This window comes from Malaya genurostris, chromosome 3 (genome assembly GCF_030247185.1).
Source record: "Malaya genurostris strain Urasoe2022 chromosome 3, Malgen_1.1, whole genome shotgun sequence".
In the NCBI taxonomy this organism is placed as follows: Eukaryota; Metazoa; Arthropoda; class Insecta; order Diptera; family Culicidae; genus Malaya; species Malaya genurostris.
Genome location: NC_080572.1, coordinates 60,614,116 through 60,639,098, shown reverse-complemented (window position 1 = coordinate 60,639,098; position 24,983 = coordinate 60,614,116). Strand labels below are relative to the sequence as shown.

Sequence of the window (24,983 nt, the reverse complement as noted above, 5' to 3'; positions counted from 1 at the left end):
GCATGGTTTGCCGTAGTGTGCAGGTTGTTCACAAAACTGACATGTAACCAATTGATTTTCATACGTAATCAACGTTTTACACGGATGCATCCCGTCTTGACCACAAATGATGTAAGATGGAATTGCTTTACGTAGTTGCATACGTACCACTCGCACGCCATTCCGGATACCCGGAAAAAAATTCCGCCATACTTCCTTTTCGATGGAAAGAACTTCACCGTACTGCGAAATACATTCCCGAACATACCCCTCGCTGGTCTGCGGGGGAAGGTCATGCACGCGTACTTCTATGGCATTGTCCACCATGTACACAGGGATTTTATATTAAACATTGTCATGATCAATACTGTGCACCCCGTTATTACCCGAAGCAAATGCAATTGCATCTTTTTCACGTTTAAACATAATGTACACACAGTTCGACGCCTTGTTGAATTGAATCTCACTTACATCATTAACGTTTAGATGCATTCGTTCCTTAAGCAAGATTTCAATTTCTGTTGCTGCAGGTCTAACTTTGCAGCGCTTGAAATCAATACAAATTGAATTTGGCCTTGTAGGCCAAGTTTCAGGCTTTGTTAAATCGTATTTGCCCATTTCGTACACTCTATTGTTCACTGCACTGTATTGTCTTTGTTTCTGTCGTCGCGACCGTAAGAAATTTTCGACTGTGAATTATCCATTTGTAAATTCTCAAAACCGAAACGTCAAACCGTTCAATAAGGCGGTTCTTAAACTTTGACGTTAGAATAGCATCACAGTATTGATGCTCCAGGCAAATGTAAAATTACATATGAGTTCGTTGAAAATTTAGCAAAAATCTTCTTAAAGCCGTCAAAAATTTGCGAAATCAAGCTGAAATTTACATGATTTGATCCATTCACAGATGAGCATATACAGAGGTTCTGTTCAAGTAGATTGATTTATGTGTAGTGTTTCATATAGTATTGGTAGTCCAATTGGTAGAACGACTCCACCGGATGGGAAAAATTACGAGTTCAAGTCCTGTCTCTGCGGCAATTTTTTTTTCGCGAAATTTCATAGCTAGACATTTCGTCAGTTCTTTCGTTGGCTGGTAAAACACAAGTAGTTAATCGAATTATTGTTTTGCACCTGAACTGACGCGACTAAGTGAATTTCTCACTGGATTAACTGTTATATTTAGTGGTGGTGAGCTCACTTCATGCGCGTCCCTTGTCATCATTTTTTTCAAGTAGCGATTCGTCAGCAATGCCATCGTTTTTCATCAGTTCATATCTCATTGAAATAGTAAAATGTGTAGTAATTGAAGTATTACAATAGTACACTATTGAAAAACCTGTCTCATTTGACCCATGACAACACCAGAGAATCAGAACGCGTTCTGAGGAAGAAAACAAAATATCTGCTGCTGTACAACAAATCGTTCGAGAAAAATGTTCCGAACAGTGTTTAATATCGCAGTGAGTTCCACAATTTGGTCCTTCTGAAAGGCAGGAATGAATCCCGTACAGCATCCTGATAGTTTCGTTCAATGAAATGCAAATCCGAAATGAAATGTTCGAAATTAAAATTCTATATGCTCCTATTTTTATAGCCGTTAGGACCGCCCATTAGTGAAAAAGCTACAGACGAAATCACGTAAAAAGAAACCTCTTAACAAAAATTGGATCAGTTTGGATTCTATCGCCACTGCGAGCAGATGTATTTTGTGTTGTTTGCAAAGCTAGTTACGTCACAGCTGCCAGTCATTTGCATTGGTGAAAAAACGACGGTGGAGAGCATTACACAAAATCAGCCGTTCTAATGGCTCTAAAAGTTTTCTAAAGAACTATTAGGATTTGTTGTACGCAAATCGAAGGTAAATATCCTCAGTTTAGTGCAAATCTAGAACAGTTTGGTTAGATTTGTGCACTTTTCGCTGTGTGAAATTCTCAGTAATCGAGATCAAGTGAAGCCTTCCTTGTTTTTGCGAAAAATATCCAGAGTTTAATATCGTAGAGAATTACGCAATTTGACCCTTCTGAATGCTAGAAAAGAATCCCTACAGCATATTGATAGTTTCTTTCAATAAATTATGCAAATCCGAAATGAAATAATCGACCTGAAAATAAATAGAGCTTTCGGATGATTTAAGTATGTCACTGCAATGAACAAACGAAATTGTCTAAATTCTATTCACTCGTTTCTACTGTAGCGGTCAAGTTTTCATTTGTTCCGCGATAGCGTTTTCAATTTCCCGAATAAAAACTGCGAATCAACACTTTCCGGGACTTCGGTATCGGATATTGTTGAAACGTTTACCCGGGAAGTCCATGAGTTTTGTGGTGCATTCGAGCATCTTGAAACCGGTACATACTAAGTCGTGCGTGGCAACTCTGTTTCGCACGGCATATTTGTATACTAATATAAAGATGTGTTTAAAATCATCACTTGCACTTTCGCATTGCCGTTTGTAATGGAATGTGTTAGTGACGGTGCAAATTATTTTAACTTCTCGTGTGTTGCCGAAACAAGGGTTGCTTAGAAAATAGAAACAACAGTTGCTCAGAAAATAGTAGGAAAGCGACAAAATTCAACTAGTTCTTTATGATAATCTTTAGCACTGAAAAGTGCTTTGAATTGTCTGAGTAGCACTGAAAAGTGCTTTGAATGGGCCTTGCTGGACTTTTTGGCTGCCTTTCTACCGGTTTTCGGGGCCATCGTGCTGACGGTATCTCGTACGTTCAGAGTAGCTGCTTTAACTTAAATGACGCTATTTCTCACATGACATTTCGTTTTATACCTGCTACTGGCAGCGGGGTACGGTCATCACCTTTGCCAAAATTCCTTTTCTTGTTCGCAGAACGGAAAACAGTGAGACAACTGGTCCTCGATGTTGTGTGTCTTGTTTCGGGAACAGTTGCTCAGCAAATGGTAGGAAAAATTAACCACTCAACTTTTATATGGATGCTTTTGTATAGAAGCTGACATCTCGCGTTCTGATTGGCTGGTGTTGTCATGGGTTAAATCAAACAGGTTTTTTAATAGTGTATTATTGAAAAACTTCAATGTTGTTGCAATTCACGTTCAAGTTGAAAGTTTTCGATTCTATTGGTAGTTAGATTATATAAATCCTTCTACAGATCACTGAACTATGAGCTTTCAAAATACGAGAAAGGCAAACGCGCCTTATGAATTATCCTCTTTGATACTCGTTTATATCAAACAATTCAGAAAAGTTTAATTTTGAACTATTTGAGATTATGTCATACAACTGAAAATTTTATAATAAAATTGTGATTATATTTCTGATGGCATGTAGAAAGAGTTATGTTGATTCATTAGATACAACAGGAGATATTCACGATCAAAAACTTATCACTTACTCAGAGGGTAAATTTGGAAAGGCGCCCCATAGTAAAGTAAGTCGTATTCACGACAAGATGGTGTTATAATTATATATCCAAGTATCTCAAGAACAGCTACTTTTAGGAGAAAAGATATCATGAACAAATTTATTGCCTTCAACCTATAGAATAATATTCTACTGTTCAAATGATTATCTTTCAACGAGAACTTGAAATTTCGAATATATCTGTAAATTGTTTTAGCCTTAACTTCTTCATTTTTCAAAAGGCACGGATGAGATAGCCATCAATCTATAGGTTTTAATAAGAGCTTTAAAATAAAAATTATCAAAAAGAAATCGCAACCCTGATTTTTTTAATTTTTTTTCATTTTGAAATTTTTGAGAAAAACGTGATTAATCCACCTAGCAGTGAGATGATACCTTTTTTTATCAATCCGCATGTGTTTTTTGCATGAATATTCTTCGGTGTTTAAGTTTTCATTACATTATTTTAATGACCGTCGTTTTAAGCGACAATTTGAGATTGTAATCACTCATTACTCTGTAATGTCGAAACTGCAAATACAATCGAATTTAAATCTAGAAGTGTGATAATCGATTAAACATGCCATGATATGTAAGTTCCACTTTAGAGTTTACGATAATTTAAGGTACTTCCAGAGCCGGTATTCAGGAACCAGCATAACCCAAACCGATTCGTATGGCCATATGACGAATAAATTACAGTTTTGAGTACAACTTTGAAGCTTAATTGGATAAAATTCATTAATTTTTGTATGTATGTATAAAACTAATTAATTTTGTATATAAGTTTAATTCAATTTGAATTTTTGTTTCTGAAATTTGATTAGGCTTTTTTGAGAAAACGATTGAGCTTTGAGAAACGATTTTATACTGGAACCGGAATTCTAAAATCGGTATGGCCGAAGTCAGATAAATTCACCTGAATAGCTGTATAGTTTACATTTGTTTCAAAATATTTGAAAATCAGTGAAGACATCTTTGAGAAATCATAGCACGAATTAAATTTTTAGGTGCCTTCTGAATCGACAACTGAATACCACTAAAACTGAAAAAAGTTAATTTTTTTTATCGACTATCCAAATCTGCTAACCCGATAAACCTGATTAATTTATGTGGAATAGACATTTTTATACTAATCACCCTGTATCCCCGAAACCGGAAGTTGGATCTGACTGAAGAGCAAGATGTTTTAAAGAATCTTGAAACTTTTCATTTGCATCTTAGATGATTCTTAGATTTCATTTGGATCTTAGATCGGTTCAGCCATCTACGAGAAGAATGAGTTACACAATTTTGATTTCGTTTCATATATCATCCTGTAGTTCCGGAACCAGATGTCGGAACCAAACATAATTCAGGAACTTTGTTTGGGAGCATACGAATTTTCGTATGAATCTGAATTTGTAGAAAAGAAATTTTCAGGGAAAATTGAGTGAAATTATTTGTCACACACGCATTTGCTGATCTCGACGAACTGATTCGAATGGTATATGGATGTTATGTTCTTCCAGCATTTATTGCTGTAAGTAGTTTAAAACAATATAATTAAAAAAAAATCTGCCATCATCTGGTTTATATATGTCATATTCGAACGATTATGTTACCAAAAACGAGCCGTGCTAAAATCGGTCCGAGGCAAATTGTCATGAAAAAGGATGCTGTACACAGTCTTTTTGGTATTTAAAAACAATTGTATGTAACAGAATAAAAAATCGTGTTTTCCGTTGCTCCCAAGCATTTCTTTGTCATACAGCGCTCAAAACTCCTACTGCTGGAATAGGGGGAAAAGTCGTTTACACAAAAATTTCGATATCTCCGTTAAAAACGGACGGATTTTAACAATCTATGGCTTGTTGAATAGGTATTATCGTGCGGAATCTAAGTCTGAAAACATATTCTGTTTTCAAGGTCAATTGTGACAGATACTGTCAAAAAACTGGAAATTTTGACAGAAAACTTCGAATAACTCAAAAAGTAAACATCCGATCTCAAAACCATTCAATAGCGTTTTGGGTGACGGGGAGACCTTTCATTTGCGACTAGTTTGATCAAAATCGGTCCAGCCATCTCGGAGATCTGGACCTCTTAGTTGACAACACACATACAGACACACACACATACACACACACATACACACACACATACACACACACACACAAATACACACAGACATTTGCTCAGTTCGTCGAGCTGAATCGATTGGTATATGTCATTCGGCCCTCCGGGCCTCGGAAAAATTTTCGAAAGTTTGAGCGAATTCTATACCTATTTTTTATATATATAAAAAAAAAGGTAAAAAGTGTATATTTTTTTAGAGTGCCCAATTGATTCCCTACAACTTCTTCCTGGACGCCATTTTTGTACGATGAACGATTTCCAAATTACAACGAGATCCGTAAACTGTTTTAGCTGTAACATCTTCATTTTTCAAAAGGCACGGACGGGATGGCCATCGATCTGTAGGTTTTAATAACAGCTTTAAAATAAAAATTATCAAAAAAATATTAAAACCATGCTTTATTTTTATTTACTTTTTTCGGATTATTTTGTGATTATTAAGAAAAAAAATCAAATTTTTTCAATTTTTTTTTTAGAGTGCCCAATCGATTTCCTACAACTTCTTCCTGAACGCTATTTTTGTACATATAACGGTTTCCGAGTTACAACGATTTGAAAAAGGCAATTTTTGTGAAATGCAAAAATACATACGCCCTTTTCAAAAATCAGTCGTGAGTTGGATTAATCTCTCCATCGGTTCAAAACTTATGGTCATGTCAACAATGTCGTTTTCGCTTGAAGCCATAACGAACCCAGTTTCAACCACTACTGTTGTCTATTTCATACAGTTGATAGAAGTTAGGGTAGATATTGGGTTGGGTTTATCTGCAAGCGAAAATACCACAAATTGAACTTTTACAGCAAAAATTACTGGAAGCAAATTATATATCAATGGTAATAGAAGAACCATGTAAATATTAGGACAAAAAAGTCACTACACCGATAAACATACTTCATAATCCAATATATGTTTCCGTCGAAAATGCCTAAAACAACTCTTAGTAGTCAAACTACGAATTCCAGAAGTCATTGCACAACTCGTGTCCGGATAAGTAACATCAGAGCAAATCCCCCATTCGTCCATAAAAAGACCCGGCTACTAGAATATTGGATTTGTTGTGTTTTTTCCAAACTGTCATTTTTGTATTATGATGGCTTAGCTTAGCAACGGCATGTACTTTGAATCGTTAAATTTTAGTAGATCAGCCGGGGCAAGAAACAATAAATGTCGAGATCTGGGGATTTTCCGTGTCCAATAACTCGAGTTGACTGTTAAACTTCCAGTAGTGAACTGATATCCCACTGAGAAGCCAATCAAATTAATTTAGTGTTTTAGTTTTTGGCTTGCTTGCTCGGTCCTCGTACCTACGCACCCGTTAGCATATCCATCGAACAAGAGCTCGGAAGTAATCCGTTAGTAGGATCAACTACGGGAACTAAGTTCTGCCAAAACTGCTAGTTAAACATCAATACGCCAGAAGCCGTGGGAGGTGGCTGACGATCCGGTTTAATTTCTAAAAGTGTTTCATTTATCGATGAGTTTGATTAACGTTTGGCAAATTGGCCAAGCCGGATTGAAGCCGCAAGGGGTAAATTTGAAACGAAATTGGAGCCATTAAATTCGCTACATGGGTTTTGTTTGCCGGGGTCTGTTAATGGGTAATTTTTCTCGGATGCCTAATCAGGAAAATATTGGCAAACTGCGGCTTTCGCGAATGGATTCGTAATGTGTATTAGTTTAGCTTTTGGATCTGAAAAGTATGATTGAAATTTTATTGCTTTGTGGTTCGACATTGTTACTGAATAATTAACTAAGACCCTATAATTGTTTAGATTGTAAATGTCTAGAGACTATCTAGTAAAACATGATAATTACGACAAGACGACATGAAACACTCTTCGCAATAGATGAAAGTTAATCTGCAAGCAGCCATTCTTATCGCTATCTCATGAATTAAAAAACTTAACATCTGGCGATTTCGGTTTGCTCATCTGGAGTCTACACGAGCTGTAGCCAGTGAAATACTAAATTTATGCCTGTTATTTACGGTACTCACTACGGAGAATATTTTATCCTCTGTTTATGTTTATTCATCTCATCCCACCGAAGCCCCAGGCAACGTCGGTTCGTTGGTAGCTCTGCTAGATTCTGGGCAATCTTGGCTGGTTAGCGAAGCTACGACGGTTCATAAATTCAAAACCATACTCATTCTTTTTTTTTCTTCAACCGAATGGAACTGCTAAAGCTTACCCTTCCTATGATGCAAACACAATATGATTGAAAGGATAAAACCGTTTTATCAAATATTAAGCATAATTGGCAGCCTTTCCGACCACAAAAAGAAAATCCCAAAATTTAAATGGATAGAGGTTAGCTCAATTCGTTATCCCACTCACCTCGGTTTCCAACCATTTTTCCGGCCACAGAGGATGTCTCTCCTTCTCAATTTTCATCGACAGATCCTTGTAGGGCTGCAGTGAGCCGAAATTCTGTCGGAAAATTGGACGCCAGGATTCGAAATCGATGCAGCCAACACCTTTCAGGATGAAAGCGAGAAAATTGATATAAGTTCCAGGTGGTTTTTTAAATGCTCTGCCGGGAGTCTCGAAATGCTTTACCGGAAAAGTGCGGATCCGTCACCAGTTCACTGATGTGAGCTCGGAAAATTTCCAAGTGTTCCGTTATGTTCCCTTCCTGGGGCACCCCTCCGTTGCGCTTGTAGAGCGCCCGGTTTGAGCTTCGTTCCAGCAAAGCCGGAAACTTGCCCGGATCGTACAGGATGGAGATTACGTTGCCACGGAATGAATCGTTGCTGTTTTGACTGACACCGTAGGCTGACCCAACACCGGAGAAGTCCATCTGGTATCGATTGCACATGAAGGTGGGAATGTTCCAGTAGACATCGAAGGCTCTGGAATGTGGAAAATGCAAAGAATATTTTAGGTGTTTTTTTTTTGTTTTGCTATCGGAGCATGCAAAATCGAAAATGTCACATGTCACAACGGTAGTTATCATCACCTTTTTCGATTTATGTTTAAAAGTGAGATATATTGAGTTGAGATAATAGGGTGATCCGAAAATAGTAGAAGAACATCGAAATATCGCCATATATCACTAAGTCGAGAGTACTGATTGCATCGTTTCATATTCTACAGTTGTTGTTCTCGGATTATTTTCAGCTATCATAAAAAAGTCATCGAGATATTCACACTGTTTTATCAGGAAATTAAAATATATTTTTACAAGAAATCACCGAATCACGAACATGACAATTTTGATGTATGATGTGGAAAATACACGTAGAAATATGGTCAACTTTTGAACGCTTACAGCTCAGTCAATTTTGCATCAATTTTAAATATTATTTCACCATTTTATTGGAAATATGTCTAAGTTTCGATTTGAGTGTATCAAGCCATGTATTTTCAATTATATATGATTGAATTTTGATTAATAGCGAGCAGTGTCCTATTTTGTCAGATAAAAATCTAAGACGCTTACAGGATTTCGCTTACGCAGACGATGGTTTTGATAGAAGTAAGCGATCTATCGACTGGGAAGCATCGCTCTGATTGGTCAATTGATGCAAAAGCGAAGCTGTAGGGAAGCACACGAATTTATAAATATAAGCGAAATTATAGCCAACGTTTCAGTATCACGTGTAACATGTCAGATGAAAGTAGCTGCTAAACAACAAGACACAAAGTGCTATAAAACGATTTGAATCTTTAATTGGTTTGTTTTGTTATTCTGTCATGCGAGTTTGGATGAAATGCTTTGTTATGCCGTTTTCACCTGAGAAACTTGTTAGTATCCCAGGGTAAATTTTAAGTGTTAATGATTAATTATCGAAATCGCAGATTGTAGTGATGGTAGAGAACTTAAACTATTCACTTAGGCATAATTGTTTATATTGATGTAATTTCGTCGGATACAAGCCAAACACGAATCAAGGCAAACAGAGTCTGGGTTCGTGCTGTTTGATGTTGGTTCTTAATACTCTGGGATCCTTTGTTACTAGGGGATACGTACCGCGTAAAAAAACCACAAAAGCTGCGTAGCTTCGGAAATCCTCGTAAAAAGACGCGTAACACACGCATATAAAAAAAAAACACGTGTAATAGATTAATCGACAGAGACTCCCGTGCAATCGCGCATTCGAAAGTATGGCGATTGATTGAACTGTTGGATTGCACAGTGGTTCAAAAGCGCAATTTCACGCTCCTAATTGTGGTTTTTAAGGGACAGTATCTTTAGCAAAGATACTCAAAATGATAGACGCAATCTTTTGACAAGTTTTATTTATGTGATCCCCCTAAAAGTGACCAACATAGGGGCTAAGTTACTTCGACAAAGATATGCAGAAAGTTATTTCAAACAAATTTGCTGAAGGTACTATTCCCATAACTTGAGTGTAATTCATGATATAATGTATATTCTGAAAAGGGTGTCCTGAAACCAGTTTTTGTAAGAAAACATATATATTTTCAATTTATATGAGTTTTACATGTTATACAAAGTTTTTCATTATTAAATACTACACAACTTTCTCAAACATGCTATGCTGCCATCATTTCAGTTTAATGAAATAGAGTCATTTTTCCTTTTTTTCAGAATTTCAATTTGGCTATCATTAAAAGGCGCAAAAAGGTGCAGATGAGCCTACTTACATATTAAACTACTTCAAAAGAGCTTTATACCGTGATTGAATTACTCGTCTGCGATCGTCTGCAGGCGAAATATGTTCTTTTCAAATATCCTTGTCTTTGACATTTGCAATGATAAGGTTCATTGTATTTCAGATCAGACTTCAGTATATATTCGTTATCGTAATCATTACAGACGATTTTTGAAAGTAACTGTCAGACGTTTTTTGAAAGTGAGACAACAAGCCACGACTTTGAAAAAAGGCAATCATCATGTCGAATTACGTTATGTCATTTTTTGGTAAGTTTTTCTATAGAAAAGCTCTGCGGATAAATATCCTTTATTTATCAATTGAAGTGGAGATCGATAAACGCTTGCTATATTGTACTATTTACAATGATTAAGAAGTTTCTTTCATACAGATTTCGAGATACACGCGAGCAATACAGATCACTTACGAATCGGGATCTCATGAATTGGTTATTAGTTTCATCAAATCCTTTGGTTACAAATATTTGTGAATGGCCAAAACAGTCAAAGAAGAATCTGTTGGACGATGCTAGGAGTCTTTCGGCTGGTTAAAAACATTGTCAGTTATCATAAAATAAATACAAATAACTAAAAAATGAGTTTTGATCATACTTTGCTCTACCAGAAGATGACATAACTCTATACGATTTGTTGATTGTTTTTTTTAAGTCGTGACAAAACAGTTACTAAACTATTCAATTTATAAACTTCGATGTGCAAATAAAATCATATTATGTTGCAAGTACCATAGTAATGAATATATACTGAAATCTGATCTGACATGAAGTGAACCTTATCATTGCAAATGTCAAGGACAAAGATATTTGAAAAGAACTCGCCTGCAGACGATCGCAGACGAGTAATTCGGACGATCGCAGACGAGTAACTACGGTATGAAAGCTCTTTTGAAGTAATTTAATATGTAAGTAGTCACCCTAACCTTTGTCTAGCCTAAAATGTTTTGATAATTTGAAACTGATTTGACTGGTATTTTAGTATTTTTTACCAAATCCGGCTATATTTTAGATCTACCGCAGATATTGTACTCTGTTTGAACACTCCGAATACCAAGGGATAAAAAAAGTGGGAACGCTAATTTTGACTGACTCTATCTATCATTTTTTGACCGATTCCAATAAATTTTTTACCATTAGAAAGATAAATTCATTCGGAATAAAATTCATTTGAAACGACGGAAAACCGAATATTCTACTAAAAGTTATTATAAAAAGTTGTTGAAAAAAGTGGGAACGCTTACTTTGGCTGGCCATATCTCAGCTGTTAGAAGTCCAATTTTGAAAATATGTTTATCATTAGACAGATACGTCTATCGCAACATAAATGGAACAGAAAATTTTTCAATTAAACTTTGTTAATGAATGTTATGATCTTTTGATCGTAACCAAAAATCCAAGCATAAATTATCGCGAAATTCGTATTTTCGACATATCTTTAAATTCAAAGCAACGACATATGCATTTCTATATTTAATCAATATCATATTCGAAGAATGCTAAACACAGCTGAGCATTTTTGTACACCAATCGATTGAGTTTGATATCAGCTATAATGCACGGGAAAAATAGTGTCACATTTACTAAAGTAAATCCAGAAATCAGATATTTCACAGAAATTTTTAAATTAAATTAAAATTTAACCTGCTTTACACTTAGCATGAAATTCATGTCGAACATTTAGACATTGTTGATCACCAATCGATTAAATATTGCTTCAATTAAAATTTTTAACAGGAAATTCCATCATATTTACTAAAAATCTTAAGAAATTTTGCATTTTTCAGAAATTTTCGAATCTTAGGGTTTTTTGTGGCTAAGCTACATTCAAGAATGTTCGTGTACCAATCTACTAAATTTACTCTCAGCTAAAAGGCTATAGCAAGATAAGCATGTGAAATCTGCCCTCAAAAGAAATTCATATTGTTATATCACATTCGAAAGGGCATAGACTGGAAACAATTTTCTCAAATTTTCAATCCTTTAACTGCCATATTGTCGGAGTCAGGGTGGTTCTATTAATTTTTATTTTATTTGATTTTTGAAGAAACCGCTCCTCCGAAAATTTAAAAAAAAATCAGGTATGTTTAAGGCATTATGGGGAAGGTTTACAATTTATTTCAAAATTTTTGAAGATGTATTTCTTACATAAAAAATACATGAAAATTTTGAAACATATATTTTTCCTCTTCCAATTTTTGCACCACCCCAGATTTTTTAGTGATAAATAACAAATTTTTGGACATGTTAAAGCGGTATGCTTTCATATTTTTAAAAAATGTGGACGACCACAATATTTAATTTTTTTCTAAAAAATAAATAACAGTCGACCATGCGTCCCCATCAAGTTCTGATAGAAGGAAATGCATTGTGCTTTGTTCTAGTAGTTTCTAGTAGTAGTCGAACATGCGTCCCCATCAAGTTCTGTTAAAAGGAAACGCATGGTGCTTTGTTCTAGTAGTTTATGCAACTCAAGCGCAGGGCTTAGGAATCAAAGAACGGAAAGGATGAAATGAGTACATAATACATACACGATCATGTTTCGGGTACAACCTAGAAATCTACAAAGCAAGAACTTACTGGTATGTTGTTCATATATGAATGGTAGCAATATATGAACGTCACGAGTATCACACATATGAAATTCGGATACGGCAGTCAAGAACTAGAGCGGGTGTTAGTTTTTCATATGTTACTGATGGATGTAATGAAAGAATAATGAAAGAAAGAAAATTTAAATTTCGTTACAGTTTCAAAAGAGAATGCATATAATTCAATAATTTTATTTTGTAAATGAAATGGTCAAATCGTTTTGCACTGTGAGGTCTCGTACAACGTGGTTTTCTTTTTGCCAGCTCTGTACATTTCACTAAATGCATATCGATTTGAAACAACAGCGAATTGAATTTTTCTTTTTTATATTGGTGTCAAACAGAAGTGGCCGTTGATGAAGGTTGGAATCGATTACTTAGAATTATTGACTGTATATTTCATTTAAATAGGAAATGGGATACAAAGTATTATAAAAATACATTGCTATTTGAAAGCACACATTTTGTCTCTGATTATTTTCGTTTATTATATAGACTTATTATCGTCACTTCTTTCATTGATCGTCGTTTGTAGCTGTTCTGATTTAAGCATTTCTGACAATATTTCCGCCGGTCTCACTATTCTGGATATAAACCGAGCTTGAGATAAGTGGTAAATAATGGCGGCCACGTGTGAACAGCAACCAACAGTTCTATTGCCAATAGCGCATTCACAGCAAAGACGCTGGATTCCCAAATATCCAGTCGAATTTGAAGTGTACTCGAAATAGCATATTTAAGCTTTGGAAAATGAGATACAACTTATTACGGGCCCGAATAGATTTTTTGTGATATGTGTGTCTCAATTAGGTCATCTCGTGATCCAAAATTGCTTGGCAGAACATCCTTCTTAAAAACTTATATTCCAGAGCTACTATATTCCGATACTTGCTTATATCTGTTGTTGCTTCAAACCATGAGAACCATCCTAAAGATTCGATTGACGTTTTTAAACACAAAACTCTTACTTTATCTTTATCACACATTTTTCCAGAAAGCTATAGACATCCCTCGATAACATATCTTTATGATAACTTTTGACACCGTGATGAAATTTTCATTCTACTTTACTTTCATTATTCTTTTATTACATACATCAGCAACACGTAAAAACTGACACCCGCTCTAGTTCCAGACTACCGTATCCGAATTTCATATTTGTGAGACTCACGACGTTCATATATTACTACCATCCATATATGAACCACATACCAGTAAGTTCTTGCTTTGTAGCATTCTAGGTTGTACCCGAAGTACGATCGTGTATGTATTATGCATAGGTTGAAACTCATTTCCTCCTTTTCGTTACTTTGATTTCTAAGCCCAGCGCTTGAGTTGCATAAACTACTAGAACAAAGCACCATGCGTTTCCTTCTAACAGAACTTGATGGGGACGCATGGTCGACTGTTATTTATTTTTTAGAAAAAATCAAATATTGTGGTCGTCCACATTTTTAAAAAATTCGAAAACGTACCACTTTTACATGTCCAAAATTTTTTTATTTATCACTAAAAAATCTGGGGTGGTGCAAAATTTTGAAGAGGAAAAAAAATTGTTTCAAAATTTTCAAGTATTTTTTAATGAAAGAAATACATCTTCAAAAAATTTGAATAAAATTGTAAACCTTCCCCATAATGTCTTAAACATACTTGATTTTTTTTCAAATTTTTCGGATAAGCGGTTTCTTCAAAATAAAAATCAATAGAACCATCCTAGCTCCGTCAATATGGCAGTTAGAGGGTTGAAACTAGAAGGAAATTGTTTCCAGTCTATGACCTTTTGAATGTGGTATAACAATATGAATTTCCTTTGGGGGCAGATTTTACATGCTTAACCTGCTATAGCCTTTAAAGAGTGAAATAGTTGATATATTTTATACTAGCTGAATTATCCGGTGCTGCTCGGAAATGTTTCGTGAAGGCAAGCCAGAGAAAATTCTAGAAATTGTCTTGTTCATTGAAATACTCTAATTGTAATGAAACACAACTTAAAGTCTATCCGCACTATGCCGGGACGGCCGATCCGGGACTATCCGGGACGTTTTTTTCCTCATAGGCGATGACTGAACCTACGGCACGGGAACTAAATTGCAACTGAATTCTGAGCCTATTTCAGAGTTCTTGTGCTCAGGTCCAGGTACTAAATCATGAATTCTTCGAATCGGTTCATTTTAGATCCGCTACCATATTCCCAAAGAACTATGCGAAATTTTACTTCACTATAACATATCCGGCCATTTTTTCAACCAGTTGTAGCTCGTAGTTGTTGTAAGAACTTTCTATTGATTTGCTATATAAAATGCATAGTATCGACTCTGTTTAGGTGCATCGTTCCAAATTTTCGTAGTGAGAAAAAGGAAAGCTAGCACAATTCACACAATCGATCAATTAATTGTTATTCAAAAGTAAGAAGAAAGCGTTTCGATTTCATTCGTATTCACGACATCTAGTTATGTCTCTGACATTACACACCCGTACTTTTTCTACAAGAAAACGAAATTATTTCACTTTTTCCAGTTTCGAAGTTCAATCGAGTTCAATAATTTTTTTTACAAATTTTAGCTAATACCAAATTTAATCTACATAAAAGATCATAGATGTTCGTTTTACATTTTCCAATCTATTAAATTCGAAAACTTCCACGAAAATGCTGATTTTTTGAGATTTTGATGTAAATATAAGATTTTTCTCCTAAAATTATTGCTAAGTTCAATTAGTTGGTATGCAAAATTTCTTAGACGTGCACTTACGTCAAATCCACGTAAGTGCCTACAACTTTTTCAATTTTAAAAACTTCTGTGAAAAAATCGATTTTTTTAAGATTTTGGGTAAATATAAAATATATATTCTTGAAATTTTAGCTGACAGTAAATTTAATCGGTTCGTACACGAGCATTCTTGAATGCGTGCTTAGCTAAGTCACAAAAAACTCTAAGATTCAAAAATTTATGTAAAAATACAAAATTTCTTAAGATTTTTAGTAAATATGATGGAATTTCCTGTTGAAAATTTTATTTGAAGCAATATTCAATCGATTGGTGAGCAACAACGCCTAAATGTTCGATATTAAATTTATTTGATGCGGGTGCGACCAGGTTATGTTGTTTCAAATAAAGAGATGGCTTTTTGGTCAATTGGTTTCTCATCAAAACATTTATTTTTCGTTGAAGGCCAACGTTTCGAAGGTTAATAGTTGGTTGAAAAACGGCTACTCTACACTAAAACACAAAAACGAGACATACGAATGCAATTTGTTTAGAAATTTCAATTCGAATTATTTGTTTTGCCGAGAAATTTTTGTGAAAATTTTTGAGACATTTTCAGTAAAGTTGAAATTGATTTCTTCTAAAACATATAGTTGATGTCAAATGCAATCTATTGGTATATAGAAATGCTATTGAATGAAATTGTCGTCGCTTTGAATTTAGAAATATTTCGAAAATACGAAGTTTTGGATAATTTATGCTTGGACTTATGGTTAAGTTTTTGATCATAACTTTCATTAACAAAGTTTAATTAAAAAAATTTCTGTTCCATTTATGTTGCGATAGACGTATCTGTCTAATGATAATCAAATTTTCAAAATTGGACTTCTAACAGCTGAGATATGGCCAGCCATTCTAGGCGTTTCCACTTTTTTTTGACAAACTTTAGTTAGAACTTTTTATAATAACTTTGAATAGAATATTCGGTTTTCCATAGTTTCAAGTGGATTCTATTCCGAATGAATTTATTTTTCTAATGGTAAAAAAAGTTTTGAAATCGGTCCAAAAATGGCTAAGTCAAAATTCAGTCAGTCAAAATTAGCGTTCCCACTTTTCATGGTACCCTTGGTAGTCAGCGTAACTTTTTACCCTCTTGGTATTCGGAGTGTTAAAAACAGCCCGGTGGCAACAATAAGGCGCTCCAGCTAGTGCTATCGTAACCAACATCTCAGTGCTTCGGGGCCATCAAAGCTAGCAAGTCAGTGAGAGCAAAGTAAACAAAATGAAGTAAAATACAGCACTTCATTGATTGTGAAAGTCAGTATTACAATTTAGCAGCGCACGTTTTAACGATATCACATTTATAATCAAACATCAACTTTCACAGCTAAATATCACAGATATTTAGCAACAACGAACTTATATACTTCTTCGTTGTTTTCGTCTTTGCGGAAAAGATGATGGTCACGAAAACATGGCGGCCTAGCAGGGACTTGGTTAAAAATGTAAGCGCCTGCTCATGAAAACCGTTCCGAAAATTTGGATATTGTGAAGGTATTCGAGTAATATCGAGTAATATCGAAATATCGAGTAATATGGAAAAAGCAATTAACCGGAAGCAGCCGTTTTGAATTTCGGAACGACCTCAAACATCGTTTTTTTTACATTTATTTGCACTACATCACATTTAAGATAACACATAATCAACAATAGTATGCCACAATACTCGGTTTGTGGCTGCCTCTCTCCATCCTCGATCACGCACAATACTCGCCCGATCACGTTCTACCTGGTCCACCCATCTTGCCCGCTGTGCTCCCCGCCTTCTTGTTCCAAACAGATTCGTGGCGAACACCAGTTTAGCAGGGTTGTTGTCTGGCATTCTTGCAACATGCCCTGCCCATCGCATTATTCTTCCGGCTTTGGCCACCTTCTGGATGCTGGGTTCGCCGTAGAGTGAAGCGAGCTCGTGGTTCATTCTTCGCCGCCACACGCCGTTCTCCTGGACACCGCCGAAGATCATCCTTAGCACGCGTCGCTCGAAAACTCCAAGTGCTTGCAGGCCCTCCTCGAGCATGATCCATGTTTCGTGTCCGTAGAGGATCACCGGTCTTATAAGCGTTTTGTACATGGTACATTTCGTGTGGGGGTGAATCTTTTTTGACCGCAGATCCTTTTGGAGCCCGTAGTAGGCACGACTTCCACTGATGATGCGTCTTCATATTTCACGACTTGCATTGTTGTTAGTCGTTTGTAAGTATCCGAGATAAACAAATTCTTCCACTACCTCGAAGGTATTCCCGTCTATCGTGACATTACTTCCTAGACGAATCCTGTCGTGCTCGGTTCCGCCTACTAGCATGTACTTTGTTTTCGACGCATTCACCACCAGTCCAACCTTTGCTGCTTCGCGTTTCAGGCGTGTGTACAACTCTGCCACCGTTCCAAAGTTTCTCACGATAATGTCCATGTCATCCGCAAAGCACACAAATTGACTGGATTTCTTGAAAATCGTTCCCGGCTGTTAAGCCCGGCTCGTCGCATTACTCCTTCCAAGGCGATGTTGAATAGTAGGCATGAGAGTCCGTCACCTTATCGCAGTCCTCGGCGAGATCCGAATGAACTGGATAGTTCACCCGAGATCCTTACGCAGTTTTGCACACCGTCCATCGTCGCTTTGATCATTCAAGTCAACTTCCCAGGAAAGCTGTTCTCGCCCATAGTTTTCCATAGATCTATGCGGTCGATGTTATCGTACGCTGCCTTGAAGTCGATGAACAGGTGATGCGTTGGGACCTGGTATTCACAGCATTTTTGGAGGATTTGCCGCACGGTGAAGATCTGGTCCGTTGTCGATCGGCCATCGGCGAAGACGGCTTGATAACTTCCTACAAATTCATTCATTTTAGGTGATAGACGACGGAAGATGATCTGGGTTAACACTTTGTAGAAGGCATTCAGAATTGTGATCGCTCGGAAATTCTCGCATTCCAAATGGTCGCCTTTCTTGTGAATGGGGCAAATTACCCCTTCCTTCCACTCCTCCGGTAGCTGTTCGGTTTCCCAAATCCTGGCTATTAATCGGGGCAAACACGTGGCCAACTTTTCTGGGCCCATCGTTATGAGTTCAGCTGTGATGCCATCTTTACCAGCTGCTTTGTTGGTTTTGAGCTGGTGCATGGCATCCTTAACTTCCCTCAATGTGGGAGCTGGATCATTTCCGTCTTCTGCTGCACTGACGTAGTCGTTTCTCCCGTCATCTTGAACCCTCATGCCTACGTTCTCCGCGCCGTTCAGGTGCTCTTCGAAGTGCTACTTCCACCTTTTAATCACCTCACGTCCATCCGTTAAGAGGCTCCCGTCCTTATCCCTGCACATTTCGGCTCGCGGCACAGGGCCGTTGCGAGATTTGTTGAGAATTTCCGTGTTTCTTGAGAGCGGTACAGCAGTTCCATTTCCTCGCACTCCGCTTCTTCCAGGTGGCGTTTTTTCTCCCGAAAGATGCTCTTTCCGCTTCTGTTTGTATTGTTTCACGTTCTGCCGGGTTCCATGCTGCAGCATTACCGCCCGCGCTGCGTTCTTCTCCTCCAAAATCACTTTGCACTCTTCGTCGAACCATTCGTTCCGTCGACTCCGTTCCACGTACCCGCCGGTCCACTCGGCTGCGTTGTTTATGGCTGCTTTTACTGTACTCCAGCAGTCTTCTAGGGAGCCACATCGAGCTCGCCCTCGTCTGGCAACGCTGCCTCGAGATTCTGCGCGTATACTGAGGCGACATCCGGTTGCTTCAATCGCTCTCTGTTGTACCGTGGCGGTAGTTGGTACCGTGCATTGTTGATGACGAAGAGTTTTGGGCGCAGTTTCACCATTACCAGATAGTGGTTACAGTCGACGTTAGCGCCACGATAGGTCCTGACGTCGATAATGTCGGAGAAGTGCCTTCCATCAATCAGAACGTGGTCGATTTGCGGCCGTCTGCTGTGGTGATCTCCAGGTGTAACGATAAGGGAGGCTATGTTAGCAGAAGGTGCTACGAATGGCCATGTTCTTGGAGGCGGCAAAATCGATGAGTCGTAAGCCGTTTTCGTTTGTCAGCTGGTGGGCGCTGAATCTTCCAATCGTCGGTCTGAACTCCTCCTCATGGCCTACCTGAGCGTTTAGATCTCCTATGATGATCTTGACGTCGTGGCTTGGGCAACAGTCGTACTCACGTTCGAGCTGCGCGTAAAATGCGTCCTTGTCATCATCAGTGCTTCCGGAGTGAGGGCTGTGCACGTTGATTATGCTAAAGTTGAAGAAACGGCCCTTGATCCTCAACCTGCACGTTCTTTCGTCGATCGGCCACCAACCGATCACGCGCCTCTGCATATCACTCATCACGATGAAAGCTGTTCTCAGTTCGCGTGTATTGCCGCAGCTCTGGTAGATGGTATAATCACCTCTAAACGTTCGCACCATAGATCCTGTCCAACACACCTCCTGCAGCGCTACGATGCCGAACCCGCGGTCCTTCAGTAGATCGGCTAGTATGCGGGTGCTCCTGATGAAGTTGAGAGATCGGCAGTTCCACGTACCGAGCTTCCAATCGCAAGTCCTTTTTCGTCGCAGGGGTCCTTGCCATTGGTCTCGATTCGTATTACTCTCTTGCTGATTTTCCGTTGCAATAGTTTTTTTACGGCTGGCTCGCAGGGCCGGACACCAACCCCCTAAATTTCCGGAAGACCATAGTGCATAGTTGAGCTTAGAGTCCTTCACTGGTACTCGGACGTCGATCAGCCGCCCCTAACATAGGGAACAGACGCTGTTGTAATCCGCTCCTAACCTGGAGAACAGACGCTCACGCTTGCAGAAGCAAACCCCCCCCCCCCCCCCCCTTCCCTGTCAGCCTACGACCAAAGTTCCCACCGGGGTTGGTTACCCGATCTTCCCTAAGGTTGCTCGCAGCCCAGCCGGTTCCACGGGGAGGTAGGGATAGGAGTTACTGGGAAGAGGCTGATGACCTCAATGGGGTCGTGTTGCCCGTTACCCAGCCTTTACCAACCAATGTTTTTTTTATATCATTTATTTATACCCGGCTTTAACCTAGTTGCGGTCGTTCACCGGGAGCAAACATCGTTTTCCGACATCTGCTCATCAAACCCGTTCCGAAAATACTCATATTCTGATGGTTTGTAACGAATATCGATATACCAAAAGTCGCCATCTTAGATATTGAAGTGACTTAGAACATCCTTTTTCATTTCGTTTTTCGATGATTTTCGTTCTAAAATTATCCATTATATTATACATATCCAATAATACGTATGCGTAACAACAACTTTTCTTACGTTGAAATTTCAAAATAACGTAAACTTTTTTTACGTATGATTCGATTTACGAACCCCCGTTTGTTACGTAAATGGAGGTTTGGGTGTACATCAACCGTCGAAAAAATCTTCTGAATTTGATCAAAACCTAATCCAATTTAAAGGTTGTGTTACTTAGTTGATGGTCATGTAAACCAACTTTTTTTTTATTTAAAAGATATTTTTTATTCAGGCCTATTTGCGTACAAGCTTTACGTGGCCGATTGAGCCGATTTTTTGAATAAAGTTTTTTTTGAGTTGTATTTCGTTGTCACCCTTTTTCTAGGGGGAGAGGAGCTTCCATTTCCCTCCTGCGAGGATTGAGGGGCACAAGTGATTTGCACGGAATTCTTGTACCTTGACCGAAAATCAAATAAGAAGGTATAGGCTTCTTCAAGTGTATGCGTAATAAACGTACGCCATACCGGGGAAAAAATTCTTCCACTTTTCTTTTTCGATAGAGAGAATCTCTCCGTATTGGGACATAGTTTTGCGAATATAATAATCGGTGACACTTGAGTGAAGATCATGCACACGCACTTCTATAGCACTATCATCCATATATACTGGAATGTTGTACTTAATGTTCTCGTGCTCCACATAGTGCACATTGTTATTGTCTTTTGCGAATTGAATTGCATCCAACTCTTTATAAAACTGGATGTAAACAACATTATTCGTCTTATTGCATTTAAGTAAATGCACACGTTTAATGTCCAGCTGCATTTGCTCCTTAAGCAAACCTTAAAGTTCTCGTATCGAAGGTCGAATTTTGCACTGCCTGAAGTCAACAACAATTGTATTCTTTCGTGTCGGCGGTAGCTTTTGTTCGTTTGGTTCACTCACTTTCGAGGTCTATTGCTCACTACACAATACTGTACTTGGTTTCTTCTGTTTCCAACGTAAGCGGCTTTGTTTTATCGACTGACTTGGATGAGATGTAAAACCGAACTGCATATAAACCAACTTTGATTACATCGGTACCGGAGTCCGGACTGCACAGCGCATACAGTCAAACACATCACAACCACTCAGTGACGCATTTGCGCAGGTGTTTTCCATTTGTAGAATTGGTTCACGTCGATTTAGTCTCGGTTGACTACTACCTCATAGTGCGAGCGCCAACAAATCGAATGTGCCGTGCTCAGTTTGGAATTTAATCCAAAAGTGATTTTTGTATCGCTTGTTTGCAAATAGAAAAAAAAAGAAAATATTTAGGTCAGTGTTTAGCTAGAAATACTACCTGGCTGCTTCTACTGTTGATTGTCAGTGTCATCATCCGATGTCCTTCGAGCAGAATTTTGTCAATGTCGCAGCTGCTGGTGGTACATTCAATGTTCATTTTGTTAATCCAACACCAAGCATATACAGAAGATGTACTGTCCGTACCACTGGTTAAATTATTCATATCGCGCACTCTGGGTCACAAAACGTGAATGAATATTCCCACAGTGCTTTCATTCATAATCACATTTTCCCAAAAGCACCATGCCAAAGGGCCATGGATCGTGGCGCTTGCTGGAACAGCACTGCTGTATTGGTTTCTATCTACTAGACATCATTCGCGCGATGCAGTGAGAAACTGATTAAGATTTTCCTTGCCAAAACCTTGCTAAAAAATAAACATTTCAATTTCTCGAACTAGATTTTGTCATAATGCTCAAAACTGTGTCATGGTGGAAGAATTTCGTGACACTATTCTTATTCAGTCGAGAATATTGAAAACTCTATTAACATCACACGGTCCTATTGCTTAACGTAGTTGTCAAAAGACCATCTCTTCAACTTTTATTTCCCTGTAATGCGTCAATGTAGCGTACCTTAATGAGTTCGATAAATCTATACTCGAGGCGTACAAGCCGTACGGAGCGCACAGATTGAATTCTGCCGACAGAAAATAATCATGCATAAATTTGCCTATCAACGATCAATCACTTCTGGCTCGAACCGACCCGAACCAGATTGCCGTTGGTTTTGTCGAAGTCAATAGATTCGTTCGGTGCCATTGTGCCCTAGTTTCGCACCGATAGTCGTCCCTGGTGCTGGTGTAATCGACTGGTATTACAACCCCAACTGTCAAACCCCCGCTCGGCGGCTTTCTTGTATGTATATACTAATGTGCAAAACGGGTAAGATGGCGGATGAAATCTTATCGCTAAATCACACGTTGGAGAAGATTCGCTCAGAATGTAGAGCAGTGCGTTCCTAGCATGTTGACGCGAGTGTTGACGTTAACTTGCAATCAGCTTGATGTGGTTTCAGCAAAACGTGGATGACAATTAAACTTCGACACAGATTGGTGGGTATTGAGTTTATTGGCAGTTGCAGGCTTTGAAGTGCTGGTAAATTCCGGTGTCACAATTCTGTTTGTATTGTGTTTCGGTCCTGCTTCATCAGCTAGTTTTGCATAGGTAACATGATGTATTGCTTCCGTTGGTGGAAGGCTAATTAGTTTTCTAAATCATCATGTTCCAAATAAGGAAAAGCATACATCATCAGCACTGTTACTTCTGAAATTTCAATTGAATTCAGTTGCGATAAAATATCAAAAACCTGTTTGATTCCACCTAGCCTTTCTCATATAATTCATATTTCCATAAATATTACTAAGAGTAGTATAACCTTCTCAATTTGTAAACAGTTTCGAGCAAAATTTTTTTCCGTTTAAAAGCTTTTGGTTACAATTTTCGGTGCTTCCGGAGCCGGGAGCTGGGAATCGGGTCGTTAGGCCAACAATCGTCGGAATCTATAATCTGAAATTGTTTTGAGCTAAATTTAGAACAAAAAAACAAAACCTGTTTTAATCCACCTAGTGGTGTAATGATGCCTTTCTCATATCAATCAAACTATCATATATAATACTGTGGTATTCTTCAAAATTATTTTTCTTCGATTCTTAAAAGAATAATCAAAATAGATTTGTTTGATCGTCTACTGATAAAAACTATCAATTGGAAAAGATTTGAGGTCGATTTAGAAAACTTTTTACGGTTTTTCGCTCTTTTCAGTGATGGTATAAAATGTTTAACACACTTTACCCTATATTTTCGGATCCGGAAGTCGGATCCGGATGAAATTCAGGAATTACGTATGGGACCTTTCATTTGAACCTAAGCTGGTGAAAATCGGCCGCGCCATATATGAGAAAAATTAGAACACATATTTTCATTTTTTTGCACATTTTACCCCATAAAGTTAGTGCAAAAAACGTTACATACACACATACGTACACACAGACATTTTGCGTACTCGACGAACTGAGTCGAATGGTATATGACACTCGGCCCTCCGGGCCTCGGTTCAATCGTCGGTTTTCACAGTGATTGCATAACCTTTCTATATGAGAAAGGCAAAAAAAAATTTTCTTCGATTCTTAAAAGAATAACCGAAATCGGTTTACTTGACCGTCTACTGATAAAAACCATCAAATTGGAAAAGATTTGAGGTCGATTTAGAAAATTTTTTACGCTTTTTCCCCATTTTCAGTGTTGGTGTACAATTTTTAACACACTTTACCCTATATTTCCGGATCCGGAAGTCGGATCCGCATGAAATTCAGGAATAACGCATGGGACCACAGGACCTTTCATTTGAACCTAAGTTTGTGAAAATCGGTCACGCCATCTATGAGAAAAGTTAAAATACATATTTTCTTATTTTTGCACATTTTACCCCATAACTCTCGAACCGGAAGTCGGATCCAAATAATATTCTGGAATTTTGTATGGGACCTCAAGACCTTTCATTTGAATCTAAGTTTGTGAAAATCGATTCAGCCATCTCTGAGAAAAGTTAGTGCACTTATTTTCACAATTTTTTGCACATTTTACCCCATAATTCCGGAACCGGAAGTCGGATCCAAATAATATTCAGGAATTTTGTATGGGATCACAAGACCTTTCATTTGAATCTAAGTTTGTGTAAATCGGTTCAGCCATCTCCGAGAAAAGTTAGTGCAAAAAAACGTTACATACACACATACGCACATACACACACACACACACACATACACACACACAGACATTTTGCGTACTCGACGAACTGAGTCGAATGGTATACGACACTCGGCCCTCCGGGCCTCGGTTCAAAAGTCGGTTTTCACAGTGATTGCATAACCTTTCTATATGAGAAAGGCAAAAACACACGGTTGATATATTCTCGCGCAGTGATGTCAAGGGACAGTAAGTCAAAAATAAGATTATTAATTTTAGTATTCATTAATGCTATAAATTTTTAT

The 24,983-nt window shown here is 37.8% G+C and overlaps 1 protein-coding gene across 2 annotated transcripts in view; it reads right to left on the bottom strand.

Moving 5' to 3' along the window:
• Positions 1 to 24,983, bottom strand: part of LOC131436516 (hyaluronidase Tab y 2.0101-like) — a 76,910-nt gene that overhangs the window by 32,092 nt on the left and 19,835 nt on the right. Inside the window, exons 1-3 of one of the 2 annotated variants that reach the window (XM_058605262.1) lie at positions 21,593 to 21,686; positions 8,033 to 8,325; positions 7,811 to 7,950 (exon numbers count right to left, since the gene is read on the bottom strand). In XM_058605262.1, coding sequence (XP_058461245.1) covers positions 7,811 to 7,950; positions 8,033 to 8,291 — 399 coding nt within the window. In that variant the 5' untranslated portion in view covers positions 8,292 to 8,325; positions 21,593 to 21,686. Of the gene's footprint in view, positions 1 to 7,810; positions 7,951 to 8,032; positions 8,326 to 21,592; positions 21,687 to 24,983 lie in introns of those variants that run through there. The other variant, XM_058605261.1, reaches the window with a different exon arrangement.